We start from the raw sequence: 17,953 nt of genomic DNA on the forward strand, positions 1-17,953 counted from the left end.
TGGCTGTCTTGCCTTCGGGGTCATGGTATTTTGCAATTGCTTAAGATCAGAAGGTTTAGGCATCATAAGGAGCTAAATGAATAGAAATTTCTTCCATATTCTCAACATATTGTTAAAGTTTTTAGGTTCCGAGAAGTTTAGTATAAAGTGTGTTTTTTTGTTCTTATCTGGGTATTCTTATATATTTTTAAAAGATAAGATTAATCTCGTTCGGGGTTTGTGGCTGCTCCTCCTAATAAGTGCGCTTTTTGAAGATCGAACTGATCAGTATGCAGTTTGATAAGTCATATTGTTGGATCAAATTAAAATTTTAACAGAAAATTCTGAAGATCTTATTTTATATTTAGTTAAAATATCAAAAAATAAAATATCAGAAATCAAGAAGTCATTCAAATAAGGCTCACGAGTTACCATGCGAGATTATCTTTATTTTTCTTATTGTATTTGAGTTTTTTTTCTATTTAGCTTAAAACTTTTAATTTAATTAGTATTTTACTATTTAAGAATCCTAATGCTAAATGAATTCTATTAATTATATGTAACGCCCGACGATTTCGTAAGCATTTAAAATTAATTTCCTACAATTTGGTATGTAAAAATGCAGAGGTTTTTTTTTTACACTGTAACGAAATTTTTACTGAAATTTTGACAGAGTCTTCCCTATACCGGGAGGTCCCAGTTTATCAACAACTCATCTTATACACATCTCTTGTTTCATTCCATCATCAACGCATATCCATATCGCATTGCGATCACAATTATTATTAATTATAATATTTTGCAAATCCAGGGATTCATTTCGAACATATAATTTACAACACAAACTAATAGTAATAAACTTGATTAATGACATTAATATTACAAGCATAAATTCTGAAGGTCTCTATGATTAAGATAAAGGAACACTAACATGGTCCCTGTCATATAATTATATAAAGAAAATACAACATCCATTTCATCCTAGATTCATATAGAAGAAAATAAGGATGCTAACCCTAAGCCATACAAAAGGATTGGAAATACTAATTCCTTAATTCATACAAAAGAACTAGACACCAAGGACACTACTCCTAACAGGAATGAGAAAGACCTGCAATATTAAAATAAGAGAATAATTATATTAAATAAATAAGATACAACCAGATAATGGAGGGTCACCACTACATGTAACTATACATATGTGTACTGACTTGATAGGGCATAATCATAGTTGATCCGCAAAAGAAGATCTTTTACTACATCTAATGCCTATCCTTCCACAACCTACTTATGGTTTTTTTTTTATTATCATACATTAATTTTTGTCTGATTTACCCTTTTTCTTATCCGCTCCAAATTCTGAGGCAATATCGCTGCCGACACTAATAACTCCTATTAGTGTCATTAGTCACCCTTACCCGGATAGACTAATCAATTCCTTACCAATGCTGGCACCAACTTAATCGATCGATGCCATTGAGTTATTTCCAACCTGAAATAGTCAATCAATTGCTCTCCATCACTTGGAGATGTTTCCGGAAATGCCGATGCCAAGTTCTCATGACACCATTAACTTCCTCCTCAGGAAGTTAATCAAGTTACAATGGGTTTGCCGATACAAACATTATTTGTCAATATCATTAACTATTCGTAAGACGAATAGTTAATCAAGTTCAATATTCATTATATTTCCATCAAGGTCATGCCGATGTTAACAATATTTGTTAACATCATTAGCCACCCCTATTCGAGGTCGGCTAATAAAGTCCATAGGCGGTCATTTTCTTTCTTCTCTTATATATATATATATATATATATATATATATATATATATACATAATATCGACCCATATCCAAACTCCGAATCCCGGAGTCTACAACCAAAATTCAGATTCAAATCTATGTTTGTTTCACCGTATCTTTCCTTTCTTTAGTCATTTTCACCGGGTGGACATATTCATATAATAATATTATTTCTTATGCTTGTAGGCAACATTAACATAGAATTAGTATTTGTTTCTCTGCCCGTAGGCAACATTCACATTGTAATAACATTTCTTGCTTATTGACAATGTTCACACAATAATAATATTTCTCCTACTTGTTGGTAACTTTCACGCAACAATATTTGTACTGCCCGTAGGCAATGTTCACATAGCAATATTTCTCATGATACACAGTAGTACAAAATACACATAATGTCTATCATATGACTAGCATTACAAGAATTTAAACAATTTAAAAAAGTAAGGGGGCAACTCTTACCTTGAACTCCTGTTGTACTTGCATTTGAGAAGTCAGGTCCCACCCTGTATGCTTCTCCTACATTCCAGTAGAACATCCTGAATAAATACCCAGACCCCTTTTTGATTCATTCATCATATCTATTATTTCACATGCCCAATTAGTTTTGAAAATAAGTTCATGAATAAGCTATTTTTAGTCATCACTTTAATTCATTAAATCAACATCCATTCTCATTAATATTAAATGTCCAACCAACTCTTTCTTCTATCTTGCCGAATATAGGCCTTATTTCTACAATAAATCCTTTTGTGTTTATATTCAAGATAACATTATCAATTCTCATCTATATTGGCATGATATAATATGTTCAACATATTTCAAGTCAAATAGTATTACCACACATATTACATGTTAATCAAAATGATCAAAATTATTATTATTATTATTATTATTTTGCTAGTAACTATTTATTAAGCACAACAACCAGATGAAAGAACTTTCTTCCTTAATATGGCTACTTGCTAACAATTCTTGATCAAAACTTCCTAAACACTCATGTTAAATTTTCTTTTATTTAATACCAAGTATTGCTGAGCATGTCAAATGCCTTAAACCATAACCCTTCCCATATTGTTTTCTTTTTTGTCGAACATGCTTAAATGAATTATAATGAATTTTCTTCAATTCCTTTCATTATCCACTCTATGCAACATTACCTCACCTAAACATTTTCATATGTATATGATCATTAATAATTGTCTATCTAAAGATGTTCACATTACGCATATAATTTTATTTGTGCCTCTTGCACATTTTCTTCTTTCAAACTAATACATATACCTACAAGTATATTCTTATGGTTTCTTACTCCTTTCATTGAACAATGTACATTAAGATGATATCAATACTTCCTTTAAAATATTGTCACTAAATGTTTATTTCTATTCTTCATACAAGGTTATTCCAAGCAATCATTTCTATTTTTCAAGCAACATTCACCAAACCAGAATTTCTCCCTTGAATTTCTTCTCTTGGCCGAAACTTGTGCTCCATGTTCTTATTAATTCATTCATTTAAATCACATCATTTTCTTCATTTACAATATATGTTATCATACATAAAACATATACCAATCTCTCAAACAAGGAATTATAAGGGATTCAACATTTATTCATACAATTTCTAAGAACATTAACACTTTTAACTTCTGTTCCAGCCTTGTTTTCCTTAAATATTTGTTCAAGATCATGAATCATTGAAATATATCTTCAATTTTCTCCTCCCCCCTTCAAGTCCTCTTATGGCCAGCCCTAATCTAGGGTTTTCTCCTTAGTTTACATCAAGTTTTTCTTACTATACATTCTTTGAAATTTGTTCTTTCCTTTATAAAAATTCTTGTTCACAATATTAATATTTTTCAAAACATTCATATGCACAAAAATCCTAGGTTTTCATTTGGGTTGTTCACCCTTTTCAACAAAGCTCACTCAAGACCACAATGGAGATTGAAGGGTTGTTCTTACCATATGAATTAAGCAAGGATTAAAGATGATTTTTGACAATTATATACGTGTTCTTCTTGTTCTCTTTCTTGGTTGATTCTTCTCCCCCTCTTTCTACCTTTAGCCGTGAATCTCTCTCTCTCTCTACATCTCTATTTTGTGGCCTTTCTCCTCACTTTCACTCTTCATTCACTCTAGCATCGTATGGATGAAATGCAAGAGAACACTTTGCTGGAAATTTTGTAAGAGAGGGGGGGCTACTAGGGGCTGTCTTGTCCGGTAGTAATGGTAGAGGTAAAGTCATCCTCTTTTCTCCCAACTACTTGTACTCCCTTATAAATAAAGTTAAGTCTTGTTTGGTTTGGTCCCATTTTTATTTTATTTTTTTAAGGTCGGTTATCACATTTATTTTGGGTTGATAATTGGGTCAAATCTTTCCTTACATGTTCTTCTCCAAAACTCACTCATTTCACTCTTATTATTATTATTTTACTCTTTCTTATATATATTATTCACACTTATTGAATGTTACCAAGTTGTTGTTGGGTTAAACTTTTAAATGGGTTTAATGTCGGGTTTTATAAAAGAAAACTTCATCCCTTGAAACTCGTCTCCATTCTTGCTAATATTATAAATTTTAATCCAAAATTTATAACGTTCATTACAACTTCCACCATACTTTTAAATTTATTTATGGAGCTTATTCTCTCCCTTACCCATTGTATTTATTATTATTTCTACTATTTATTCATTTATTTTCATATTGAGTCTCCATTACTCATCGGGGTCTTTTCTTTTCTTTTCTTCCTTTTTTTTTACGATCCTATGTTTATGTGGTTGTTTACATTATATAAGTTTTAATTAGAAATCATTTGTCATTAAAGATTTAAGACTAATGTAAATAAAGGTATTTACTTTATTTTGTAAAAAACATTATTATTAAGACTTTTAATAAAACATAGTTTTCTCTAAATTTCTATATAGCTTAGGTCTGTAACTTTTGAGCTTAAGAACCCTAACTATTAACCATATTATATGCTGCGTCAATTGGTATCAAAGCAAGTTGACCTCTTTGATAGACGAAGACAGTAGCAACCCACTTCGTTATGTATGAGTGGAAGCTTTCTGGAACGCTGTGCAAGCTTAGAAGCAAAAAATAGATTGTTTGGAGTAAACCATAACAGGTTTAGCTCGGCTAATGGGTATCGCAAATAGGGATCATGAGGAGAGTAACTTGCTAAAAAGTAAGATGTATCGTACACAAATTTTCTTGTGCTACTAGAGAATGATGATTTGAATTTCTAGACTATAGAACTCGTATTAGTATGTCTTTAATTTCATCTTGGCAAGATTTAAGACAATCACTAATTTTGAAGTTTATAAAAATGATTATGAAGAGATTTTATATTGAATAGATAATTTAATATATTATTATTATTATTTGCCTTATATTCAACATTCTCAAACGACAAGGAAAAACATGAAGGAGTTTGGTGAAAACAAAATTTCAAAGTTATCTAATCATGTTGAAGATAAATGAGAATAAAGAGGTTGCCGACAAACAATTTTAGTCCTTTGATCTTAAGTTGGAGAAGCTAGTGGCAAACGATGATTTTTTAGTCATAGATGAAAATCTTACAAACAAAGACATGGTAATTTTTGACAATTCTCCAAAAAATATATTCAAATATTACCTTGAAGTTTCTTTATATTTAAAGGTTGAAGAATTGGAAGTCATAGATGATGATGAGGTCAAACTCAGAAAAAAAAAAAAAAAAAAGAATGCGTGGAGGAATTACAGGTGGACTTCATAGAAATAAAAAGCATAACATTAAACATGGAGTTTTTTTTAGCATGCACACATCATAAACTAAATTTTAAAGTTCATTAGTTAAAGATATGCTACTTCGTGAAAATATTGGCTACAATATTATATTTGAAACATTTATTCACTTGGAGTGGAAGAGTTCAATTCTTGATAGATAACTTAAGAGAGAGTTTTTTAGAAGTAGAGGGGATTGACATGGGAAAAATTCTTCCATATTCTTGCCATAATAATGGTTATTGCACTATTTCATTAATGATTAAGATTTTTAGGTTTTGAGAAGTTTAATAAGAGTCTAAGATGCAATTTGATAAATTAAACATAATTTTTAATACGACAATTGGATCGAGCTAAAAGTTTGATAAAGATTTTGAAGGCTTTGTTTCATATTAAGTTAAAATTTCATGATGATATGAAATCAAGAAAACACTCAAATAAAGTTCGAAAGTTATTATATGAGATTGTCTTTATTTTCTATGTTGTATTTGGAATTATTATTTTTTAGCCTAAGACTTTTAATTTAATTAGTATTTTTGTAACAACACGGCTTTCCAAGCCCAAAACAACTGTAACATCCCGGCTTTTTTTTTGTACTTGACATCCATCGTGTTGTTAATCGGCGAACATGTTCCCTCACATCATCAGGATACAATCCATATACCAACAACAATCAACATTTTCATTTAAAAGTGAATCTTACATAAAAACATAATATTATTATTGCATGATTAGAAGTTCACATTAAAAAAAATATACATGGATAGACATGAGTTTGTATTCTATCTTACAAAGAGTCATCACAAATTTAAACAAAAAGGATCTAATAATAGTTATACAATTCAGTACATTGATTCATACAAAACACATGATGATTTAGAATGCAACTACATGATTCCTTGCAAAATTAGGTTCCCGTGTATTGGGTTTCCTAGGCACCTTATTGGTGTGACGTCCCTATTGCAGTACAAAATATTTACAAGAACACAATTACTTAATAATAATGATGATGAGAAATGGTCTGGTAGTTTAATGAAGCATTAAAATTATCTCATATTTGAAGTGTGATATTTGTAGTTCCTTCATGTTTCTAGTATAAACAACTTGTAGTACATATAGACACACCAATTCTTACAATTAGCTATAATCTTAAATCTAACCATCCTCTTAAGGCATCATTTGTCGAGGTTAACCATTCACTCACTCTGGCCATTCACTTGGAATGCCATCAGTCAAAACTAATCAACCGTTTATCCCGGTTATCCATTCAGATGCCATCAGCCGAAGCTAATCCATCATTTGTCCCGGCCACCCATTCGGATACCATTAGTCGAAGCTAATCAATCATTTATCCCGATCATCCCTTCGGATGCCATTAGCCGAAGTTAATCAACCATTTGTCAACATTTAAGCATTTGGCAATATGATATTTGAATTAACACAATACAGTAACATTCATGATAAAGTATTTTATTATTCAAGGTCATCCCCTCAGATACCATTAACCAAAGCTAATCAGCCATTTGTCAACATTTAAGCATTTGGCAATCTGATATCTGAATTAACACAATATAGTAACATTCATAATAAAGTATTTTATTATTCAAGGTCATCCCCTCAGATACTATTAGCCAAAGCTAATCTTGTAAAGTATTTCCCGGCACTCCTATCATGGATGCCATTAGCCGAAGCTAATCTTATAAATATGCTAGACTTTATTTACATTGAACACGATATTTATTGTAATTACATTCACCAAAGAAATTTTAAATTGTATAAGTGCAAATAGAAGGGGGAAAATCACGCACCTGCTCCGCTTGTCTCGTGACCTCCCCTAACAGAAGATCCAATCCTGGTTGCTCCTCCTGAATCACAATGAAGTTTTTGGTTATGATTCCTTCAAGCTGATATTATAGAGGTTTCATATTCATTCATTACTCATATGTTACTTTCTATGCATGTTCATTTTCTCATAATAATAAACATACATATATCAAGTATACTTTTAAAGTTAGTATCTTAATGCGCAAGTGTTTGTATGACTCAATTATTTTATATCCTTACATATAATATTCACGGGAAAGTCTGCTGTTACTGTCCAACGGTTGCTGTCTAGCCGTTGCTGTTTGAAAAATTGATGTCCAACGGTTGTTGTCCACCCGTTGCTGTTTGAACAGTTGTTGTCCAATTGTTGATGTTTGAACAGTTGTTGTCCATCGGTTGTTGTCCAACCATTGTTGTTTGAACAGTTGTTGTCCAACAGTTGCTGTTTGAACCGTTGCTATCCGATCGTTGTTGTTTGAACCGTTGTTGTCCAACGGTTGCTATCCAACCGTTGATGTCCATCAGTTGATGTCCAACGGTTGCTATTTGAACAATTGTTGTCCATCGGTTATTATCCAACCATTGTTGTTTGAACTCTCATTAGATTTTTTAACTATATTTAGAGTTATAGACCTCCATTTCAAGCGAGATTGGTCTCGTTGGAAAGCTAAGACACGAGGCTACAAGTTCTCTGAAGGAAGGAGAACCTAGTTCTGCCTCTAAGATAGTCAAAATTACTCATCAACTAATCAGTCCTACTCCTTACAGAGTCAGTCATGACCCAGTCTTGATTGGTGACCTATAACTGGAGTTCTACAGCTTCAAATTAGGCAAGACCAACTTCCTTAGTTATCTAACATCCAAGACTACAATTACTATGAGAAACTTGATCCTAATTCCCTCATCCTCCTACTTGAATTCTCTCTAAAAGTCAGGAGACGAATTTGTCCAGATTCATCAACCTTTCCATTTACACACAATTTAACTCTCTCTTCTATCTCAACCCCTAGCCATATCACATATTGTTTAAGAGTGTCAAAAATATATTTTTAAAAGCCAATTTATCTTATTTATTTCAATCTTCCCTCTTATGCATAATTGACCAAAAGCATGGCCTTAAGGAACCAAGAGTTCCTTCACTCTTTTCATGCTAATTTCATTAAATTCACACAAAACCAATTTTGACAACAATTTCAATCAACCATAAATAACAAACAAATAATATTCCAAACAATCCATACGATCAAGTTATAATATATTATTATGAGTATAACATATCCAAACATCAACTTCATCAAATGGTAAAATTTCCAGAAATATGAGTTTATCCGAACTAACTTCAAACTTACATACCTATTGTGCGAGAAGCACAACTTTTATACATAATGTTTGTTTCTGATCTCCACCGCTCAGAATCTAGACAGCAATAGGAAGAACAACATATCCAAATTATAGCTTGATCTGATAGTGGTCGAAGGAGAAAACAGTCGGTGACGAAGACTATCCAGAAGTGTATTTTTCCAGAAATTTTCCTCTCACGATATCTCTCAAACGGGGTCTGGTATAGAAGATCCCTCCGATAAAATTGTACACTACATGGAGGAGAACAACATATCTAAATATCATTCTGATCCAACGGTGGAAGGTGGAGTTATAGCTGTTGCATTTTTTGCCATCAATATGTCCTCTCTCCAGCCTCTCTCTAAACTCTCTCTTGCTCTTGCAAGTCCCTCCAAGATAAAAATAGAATGATATTTATAGTGCTATCATTTTGTTAATTGTACATTTATCCCCACCTCTTTTATTATTTGCACATAAACTCCTAACCTTCTGTTACTTGAATATTGACCTCTCTTGGTCTTACGTATTCATTATGTCCCCAAAAAAATATTTTTCTTTTCAACAATTTAGTACTATATTCACTTTTTATTTCATTAATTTCACTATTTTTATCTTGATTTAGGTTCCTTTAATTTAATTTAACCTATTTTACTATTGGTTAAATTTCTTATATTTTAATAACCCAGAAAATTATAATCAGGGATTTACAATTTTACTATTTATGAATCCTAATTTCAGATGAGTTCTATTAATTATACAAGTTTTAATTAGAAATAATTTTCTATAAAGAATTCTAGTTTTAATTAGGAATCATTTCTCATAAAAAATTTTAAAACTAATATAAATAAAGGTGTCTAGTTTATTTTGAGAAGAATATTATTATTAAGAATTTTAATAAAATATCAAAAATATTTCTCTAAATTTCTCTACCAATACATAATCTTAGGGTTTAGAGAACCCTAGCTTCCAAGCTTGTTAGGCACGTCAAAACCAAGCTTCCAATTATTAATGTACTATGGTTGGGTTTTGTAAGGAATTGTAGGCTTGTGTTTGGTTCCTGACAAAATTAAAGAACAAGGCAATTCTGGGTTGCATAATACTCCATATTTCCTCCACTAAAACTAAAAATAATGTAGATTTCTAGACCAAGTAAACCTCAGCATTTCAGCATCGATGAAAGTGTCAAGAAATTTTATTTCATGGTTTAGTTATAGTACGACAAATTAAAAGAAGAAGAAGCTAAATAACGTATAGTAATTTACACACATACTTAAAATATATGTACAACTTTTATTTTCATAAGAAACTTTATCCTATATATTGATCTGTGTCAGATTTGCATTCTTGATGAGAAGGTCATTTGGGAAGATTGATGGAGGACGAGAGAAGTGTTGGGGATTTCTCCCCCTGTGGATCGGTGGTGTTCATGATCATTGCCCTAAAAAGGCTAAGCACACCGACACAATATTTAACGTGGTTCGACAAATCGCTTACATGCACGAGAGTAGTCTATATTATTAGAGATAAAGAAAGAATACAATATACAGATGAGGATCACATCCACTTAGCTCAACTCTTATCTCTCATTGCTGCATAAGGCTGCTGCTGGCAGCCCTTCTTTCTTTTTCTCTTCTTCTCTCTTTTGTAGCACTACTACTGGACTCTCTCTTTTTTTATGCTACACTCTTAGTGTCTATTTATAAGCTTCAATGACAGCTCCTGCTACAATTGTCAACAATGGTGGCTACTCTTTGTTAATGGTTGGTGCAGCTTCTTTTGACATTACCAGCTGCCACCAACAACCCACCATTGTAGCCTCCTTCTTTGACAATATCAATAGCCTGCAAATGCTGCACCAGCAGCTCTCTTTGACTCTCACAAGTTGGCCTTCTTTCTTTGACAATGACAGCCAGCTTCTTCTAGCGAATGGGCTACAGATGCTACCACATAAATGGAAATATCTCAACAATCACCCCTTTTGCCATTTATGTGGGCAATTGTCTTCTTGCTTTTTCATCTTCATCGACCACCATAATGACCTTCAGATGCCTCTTAATCGGGCAATCTCTCTTAATAATTCACCACCACTACATTCGATCTCAATCTCAACAATCGGATCATACTATTACATCCGGAACGATCAAGTTAGCTAGAAACAAGTCTGAAATTGTCCAAATCGCATTTCAGATGGCTAAGATTTGATCAACACAATTTTGGCCTAATGAACGATCCAGATTCAATCTCAAATCCAGTTGTACATAGGATCAACTACATTGGACCCTATCCCTCGGCTCACAACTGATGACGTGGCAGGTAGGTCCACTAAGCTGACTGTCAGCTGACTGGGCGCTCACATGGCATGCCAACTGTGCATGCTGACGCCATTATTATGTCATGCTGACATCATCCTTATCCAAGTCAGTTACGTGGGTCGGGTGATCTGGTATTCGAGTCGGGTCAGCCCATCCGGACGAAGAAGACGTGTGGCATACGTGGGGCGCATGGGCAGACACCTTGCCAACGCGTGTAGATACGTGTGGCCATGTCCAACGTTTGATTTTTACGATGTTTTCACTAGTGTGCTCGCCTCTTCCTCCTCTACACGATGGTATGGTCAAAATATTATTTTGACAACTTTCATTTTTGGGCAAAAAAATCAAATAGTACTCTAAACCATAAGCTCTGATACCAATTACTAGGGATCTCTCCCCATGTGGATCGATGATGTTCATGATCATTGCCCAAAGGAGGCTAAGCACACTGACACAATATTTAACGTGATTCGGCAAATCGCCTACATGCACGGGAGTAGTCTATATTATTAGAGATAGAGAAAGAATACAACATACGAAGGAGGATCACATCCACTCAACTCAACTCATATATCTCATTGTTGCATAAGGTAGCAAAGCTGCTGCTGGCAGCCCTTCTTTCTCTCTCTTCTCTTTTTGTAACTCTACTACTCGACTCTCTTTTTTTGTGCTGCACTCTTGATGCCTATTTATAGGCTTCAATGACAGCTCCTGCTACACTTGTCAACAATGGTGGCTACTCTTTGTTAATGGTTGGTGCAGCTTCTTTTGACATTAACAGCTTCCACCAACAACCCACTATTATAGCCTCTTTCTTTGACAATGTCAATAGGCTGCAAATACTACACTAGTAGCCCTCTTTGACTCTCACAAGTTGGTCTTCTTTCTTTGACAATGACAGTCATCTTCTTCTAGAGGATGGGCTGCAGATACTGCCACATAAGTGGCAATATCCCAACAATTTGTGTGTTGAACTGCTAAGTGGGATATTTTAATTGCCTTGAAGAAAGGCAAAATTGGGACACTCTGGACACCTGATCATGTGAACAATTAGAGATGTAAAGTGAAAATTAACGAAGACCAATCTTTACAAATCTAAGCACTGGTAGTCTCGCTGGATGTTGAGAAATCAGGTATAAAACTAGGATATTCCAGATCACTTGTAAAGAAAAGCCGCAACAAAGCTAGCAAATGGTTATATATATGGAAAGACGGTACGATGGATAGATATGACCTAATAAGTTCTGTCTAGGAAATTGGGTTTTAAACGGGACCAGTGTGACCCCTCCAATCTTTCATAAGAACTTGCTTAGTGGAAAGATTATCCATACAGTACTATTTTTGTATATATAGCAGTTTGTAATGAAACGGTTAAAGACTAGCAAGACGACGGCACAAGGGAACGGTTGGGTTCTGTATTTTCAAGGATTTGATGGAGTGGTGATTTCTCGAGGGTAGAATTGATGAAGACCCTGATAATGGAAGAGAATTACAGCAAAGGAATAAAGATTGACACCCTATTTTGACTTTGATAGGTGTTGTGATAGGATGAGCTACTGTCAAACATAAAAGCAAAGAATTGGGAGAATCTAGAGAACAAAAATTGCACGATGGCACACGAAGATTGTGCAGGAGTACCCGTGATCCAACGAGGTACTGTAATGAGACAAATGCAAGGAGAAGAAGAGTTCCCAAATAAAGCTTAGAGTAGAGACTGCGTGAAAAGTTGTGTACAACAGGAAGTCTTTTGTGCTCTTAATAAAGACAACGGCGAAGACCTTTCCAATGCATGCAAGGATGGAAAAAGAGCTATTGTAGAGGCACCTAATTAAAGAGGTGCAAACGCCTGTGATAAAAGGCGACCGACCGCCTATGATGAAAGGCGAAAACACCAAAAGAGAGTTGGTGTTGGTGGAGTTATCAAGTAGAAATGCATAGAAGCTCCAAACATAGAAGTCGAGATGGAGGATTGCGATGAGTGTACCGCAACTCTCTCTTTCTATGTGATCAGTGGCAGTTATCTCTCCCATAGTCTACATGGTGGTAGAGAATTTAAAGTCACTTTGAAGCATCTCAGTTATAGGAGGATGCGACCGCCTATGAAAGGTGAAAACACCTTGGAAAGGTGTGTGGGCCATGATATGAGCCCAAGATCAAATCGTCCCATGACAACGGGCGAAGACATTTTAGAGAAGGTGTGAGGGCCATGAGACCAAATTCATATCGTTGCATGACGACGGGCTGAGACATCTTAGATAGAAGGTGTGAGGGCCACCATATGAGCCCAAGTTCATACCGTCTTATGACGACAGGCGGAGACACCTCTTACAGAAGGTGTGAGGGTCATGATATGAGCCCAAGTATAAATCGCCCCATGACGACGGGCAAAGACACCTTAGGAGAAGGTGTAAGGGCCATAATAGGAGCTCAATTACAGAACATCTCAAAGCCAATGTGATGGCTAGATATGAGTGGACAAGTGTATGGATAGCCAATGAAATGGCTATGATGAGTATGAAGATAGATATGGATAAACCTTTAATGGGTTGCCCCCATGATTAAAGGTGGAGAGCTACCTAGACTTGTAGAACTAAGAGCGAGAGACTCACGGAGAAGTAAGGCGTGGTTCATATGGTGGAACAAAGGGCAGATGCAACTCCAGGATTAGTAGACTCTTGGAAGAGTGGTGAGCTCGTGATCATATTGAAATACTCAGATAATGATTGTCGCACTCGGAAATAGATATTTCCATTTGAGAGTGGTGTTTGATTTTTACCCAAAAATAAAAGTTGTCAAAATGATATTTTGACCATACCACTGTGTAGAGAAGGAAGAGATGAGCACATTGGTGAAAACGATGCAACATTTAGATGTCGAAAATAGCCGCACGCACCATCACGCGCTGGCAAGACGTTTACCTACTCGCGCTGACACGCCCCACGTGTGCCACACGTCTTCTTCGCCCGGATTGGTTGACTCGACCTGAATACCAGATGACTATACCCACGTGACTGACCTGGATGAGGATGATGTTAGCATGACGTAATCAGGCGTCAGCATGCACAGTTGGCATGTCATATCAGCGCTCAGTCAGCTGACACGTTAGCATAGTGGAGCCATCTTCCACGTCATCAATCGTGAGCCGAGCTGAGTTGAGCCGAGCCGAGAGGAGCCGAGTTGGAGCTGAGCTGTGAGCAGAGGGATAGGATCCAGTATAGCTAATCCTACGTGCAACCGGATTTGAGATTGAATCTAGGTCGTTCATCAGGCCAGAATTATGTTGATCAAATCTTAGCCGTCTAAAATGCGATTTGGATGATTTCAGACTTGTTTCCAGCTAATTTGATCGTTCCGGATGCAATGGTATGGTCCGATCATTGAGATTGAGACAAAAAATGATGGTGGTAAATTATTAAGAAAGATTGTCCAATCAGGAGACATTTGAAGGTCATTATGGTGGTCGACGGAGATGAAGAAGCAATAAGACAATTGCCCACATAAATGACAAATGATGTGATTGTTGGGATATTGACACTTATGTGGCAGCATCTGCAGCCTATCATCTAGAAGAAGATAGCTGTTATTGTCAAAGAAAGAAGGTCAACTTGTGAGAGTCAAAGAAGGCTGCTAGTGCAACATTTGCAGCGTATTGACATTGTCAAAGAATGAGGCTACAATGGTGGGTTGTTGGTGATAGCTGCTAATGTCAAAAGAAGTGCACTAACCATTAACAAAGAGTAGCCACCATTGTTGACAAGTGTAGTAGGAACTGTCATTGAAGTATATAAATAGACACCAAGAGTGCTGCACAAAAAGAGAGAGAGTCCAATAGCAGAGCTACAAAAGAAAGAAGAAAAGAGAAAGAAAATAGGGCTGTTAGCAGCAACCCTACTGTCTTATACAACAATGAGAGATGGGAGTCGAGTTAAGTGGATGTGATTCTCCTCCGTATGTTGTATTCTTTCTCTATCTCTAATAATATAGACTATTCCCGTGGATGTAGGTAATTTACCGAACCACGTTAAATATTATGTCAGTGTATTTAATCTCTAATTAATAATTATCAGAACATTAACTGTCAGAATTTCCAACAAAAAAAGGAGAGGAGCTTGCAAGTAACAAGCTCTGGATGAAAAATGATATTTATTTTTGTCATCTGCCAAGCTTCAAGCAGGCCGAAATAAGTTTCAGCGAAAGAGAAAAATACCATTGGCCAGACTTCCTCAGTACTTTCCGCTGCTGACTTGAGATTTTTTCTTCTTCGGCTAGCATTCCAACAAAAAACAAACACGAAACGATTGGAACATCATACTGTCTAAAACATTAATTGTCTAAATTAAGAAGACTGAAGTGCAAGAGTTTGAGTTGTAAGTTCGTTATGCATACATTATCTATGAACCAGATGTTCATATGCTTCTTGAATAATAATTTCCAATCAAAAGTTCAGTTAATTTAGATTTTTGCCAATTATATCAAGATAGACCAGATGTGATCATATGCTTCTTGAATCTTAATTAATTAGGAAAACATAAACAAAATAACATTTTGAAAAAAGAATGGCTGGAGAATAACAAAATATATATATATATATATATATATATATATATCTTTTTTTGAAAAGCAATGGCCATGGAATCCCCTTTCCAGCACTAAAAGCAACAGCCAAAAACTAATGGCATCAAGAGCAAGTTATGCCAAAGAAACACACCCTCCAATAGTATAATCTGATCAATTATGCAGCAGCAAGTAGCAACAAGGAATTGCTTACCGTTGTAGATTGAACAGGAAAAGGGTCATCAAGATTGATGGTGGAGCTAATAGAAAGCTTGGCAATCTCAGATACAGCAGCATCTCGAACAGCAGTCACATCACTTGCTAAAGCCTCATAAGCAGCTTGAAAAGCCCGTTCCCAAAACCGAGGCAATCTTGTACCCCTACTGCTATGCGTGTACAAGTCCCACATGCGCCACACCAGTTTCTTCTTCTCCTCCACTTCCTATTATTCATGTTCAGTAATCAACCCCATAGAACAAATCAAATGCTAAATCTTTTATTGTTTGTATTTTCAAAGAAAGAGACATGAAATCAATGAACAAGATCACATACGAGAATGTCGACATCATCTTGAGTTTGGAAGCCGAGGTTGTAAGGGTGTTGTGAGAGGTCACCAGTGGACCATTTGAGAGTAATAGAGCCAGTGAACATGGACCAGACAGCAAGGAGGAGGATTGCAGATAAGACCCAGAATTTGTAACGAGTCTTACATAGTAGACTAGATTCTGAGCTTTCTCTCTTTAGTACTGTTGTGGTGGTTGGGGTGGGGGTGGGGGTGGAGGTGACTGTTGAAGGTATTGTTATGACTGTCGGTGCATCATCTTCGTTCATTTTCTGTGTAGTTCAGTTCACAAGCACTGTTACGCTTGAGAGGGAGCTGGTGGAGTGGAGAGAATTATTTAGGTGATGTTCCTGTACTACTGAGTAGGTGGCCGGTCACAAGCGGTGTAAATGGGAGGGGGAATTTGGCCTATCATTGACCATTAAGACAGCAACTACCCACCAAGTGGATCCCACAGCGTTTGTGTTTCGATTTTTGGTGCAGAAAAATATTAGAAAAATAACACTATTGAAATATAACTTATGTAACAATCATTTCAAAATTCAAGTTTTATTCAAATTAATTAATTTTTACAAAACTCGACTCCAATTTTATAAAAATCAATCAAAAAAAAATAGATAAAGCATAGTTAGACTCAATCTAGTACCGATAAAAAAATCTCAGTGAGATAATTTTAAGACCATGTTTGTTTCTCAAAAAGTAATTTTTGAGAATTACTTTTTAAATTTTCCTATATTTGTTTGCCATTATAAAAGGTGGTCAAAGGAAAACATTTTCCGGTTAATGGAAAACACTTTCCAGTCAAAGGAAAATTTGACTTGGTTTCTAGGAAAGTGTTTTTCCTTTTGGTTGTGTTTGATTTCCAAAAAGTAGTTTTCAGGAAACCACTTTTCAAACTTTCATGTGTTTGTTTCTCATTAGGAAAGTTGGTCAACAAAAAATACTTTTCAGTCAAAGAAAAATTTGACTTGGTTTTAAAGAAAGTGTTATTTTAAAAAAAAAATTTAATGCTACTGGACTATTACTCCGACGGTATTTTAGAGGGGTAGACGTTTTATGAAGACTTCAAAAGTTCTCCACCTGGATTAGGCGTTTGTTGACAAACTGGGCTCCTCAATAAAATATTTTTTCAATAAATAATAATACCGCTGATGAAATAACTAAATCAAATAAAATATTTAAATAACAAATTGTAACAAAAACTCATTAAAACTTTCTAAAGAGAACCGTTTGATAAAATATGAACACGTGGCTTGATTAAACCCTTGTCCTATCAAATATGAACACGTGGCTTGATAAAAAACTATAAGATACCCTCTCCTATATAAATCTAGTCAAATTAGCCTTTTTTTTTTTTCAATAAATAGGGCTTAAATGAAAAATAAAGTATAAAATGAAGGACTCAACCATTATTAGGTTACATTGAATTCTTATCAAATAATTTTTCATGTTAAAATATATATTAATAATTTTTTTTATTTTTTAAAAATTATTTTTAATATTAGTATATTAAAAAGATTCAAAATGTTCAAATCATATTAAATTTTAACAAAAATTAAAATTAAATTTTTTAAAAATACAACAACAACCCGGTACTCAAGGAACCAGGCAATGTAATCACGTCAATTGTCTTTTTTTTTTAATTAATATGGTTATTCATATCAATTTAATTTAATTTCAGTTGATAAGAATTTTAATATGTCAAATTTTGATAAGTTTAATTTTACAATACTAAAATATTAATATTAATACGAGATCAAATTTTTATTTAGTTTTTTGTTTTTGGAGTTTTTTTTAGAGTTTTCAGTTA

General features: G+C 34.6%; 1 protein-coding gene across 6 annotated transcripts; it reads right to left on the reverse strand.

Moving 5' to 3' along the window:
- Positions 1-828: 828 nt before the first annotated feature.
- On the reverse strand, positions 829-17,537 carry LOC133682653 (uncharacterized). Of its 6 annotated transcripts, none has more exons than XM_062106088.1 (5): positions 16,134-17,537; positions 15,796-16,023; positions 7,359-7,415; positions 2,245-2,301; positions 829-1,090 (listed from the first exon to the last, which is right to left on the reverse strand). In XM_062106088.1, the coding sequence occupies exons 1-5, from the start codon at positions 16,410-16,412 to the stop codon at positions 1,049-1,051; spliced, it is 663 nt and encodes a 220-aa protein (XP_061962072.1). In that variant the 5' UTR covers positions 16,413-17,537; the 3' UTR covers positions 829-1,048. The 6 variants fall into 6 exon arrangements, 4 of the variants coding, with proteins under 4 accessions (XP_061962072.1, XP_061962073.1, XP_061962074.1 ...); XR_009836716.1 differs by lacking the exons at positions 829-1,090; positions 2,245-2,301 and adding exons at positions 6,212-6,507; positions 15,235-15,292 and having other exon boundaries at positions 16,134-17,104; XR_009836715.1 differs by lacking the exons at positions 829-1,090; positions 2,245-2,301 and adding exons at positions 6,212-6,510; positions 15,235-15,292 and having other exon boundaries at positions 16,134-17,103.
- Positions 17,538-17,953: the final 416 nt, after the last annotated feature.

This window comes from Populus nigra, chromosome 2 (genome assembly GCF_951802175.1).
Source record: "Populus nigra chromosome 2, ddPopNigr1.1, whole genome shotgun sequence".
Classification (NCBI taxonomy): Eukaryota; Viridiplantae; Streptophyta; class Magnoliopsida; order Malpighiales; family Salicaceae; genus Populus; species Populus nigra.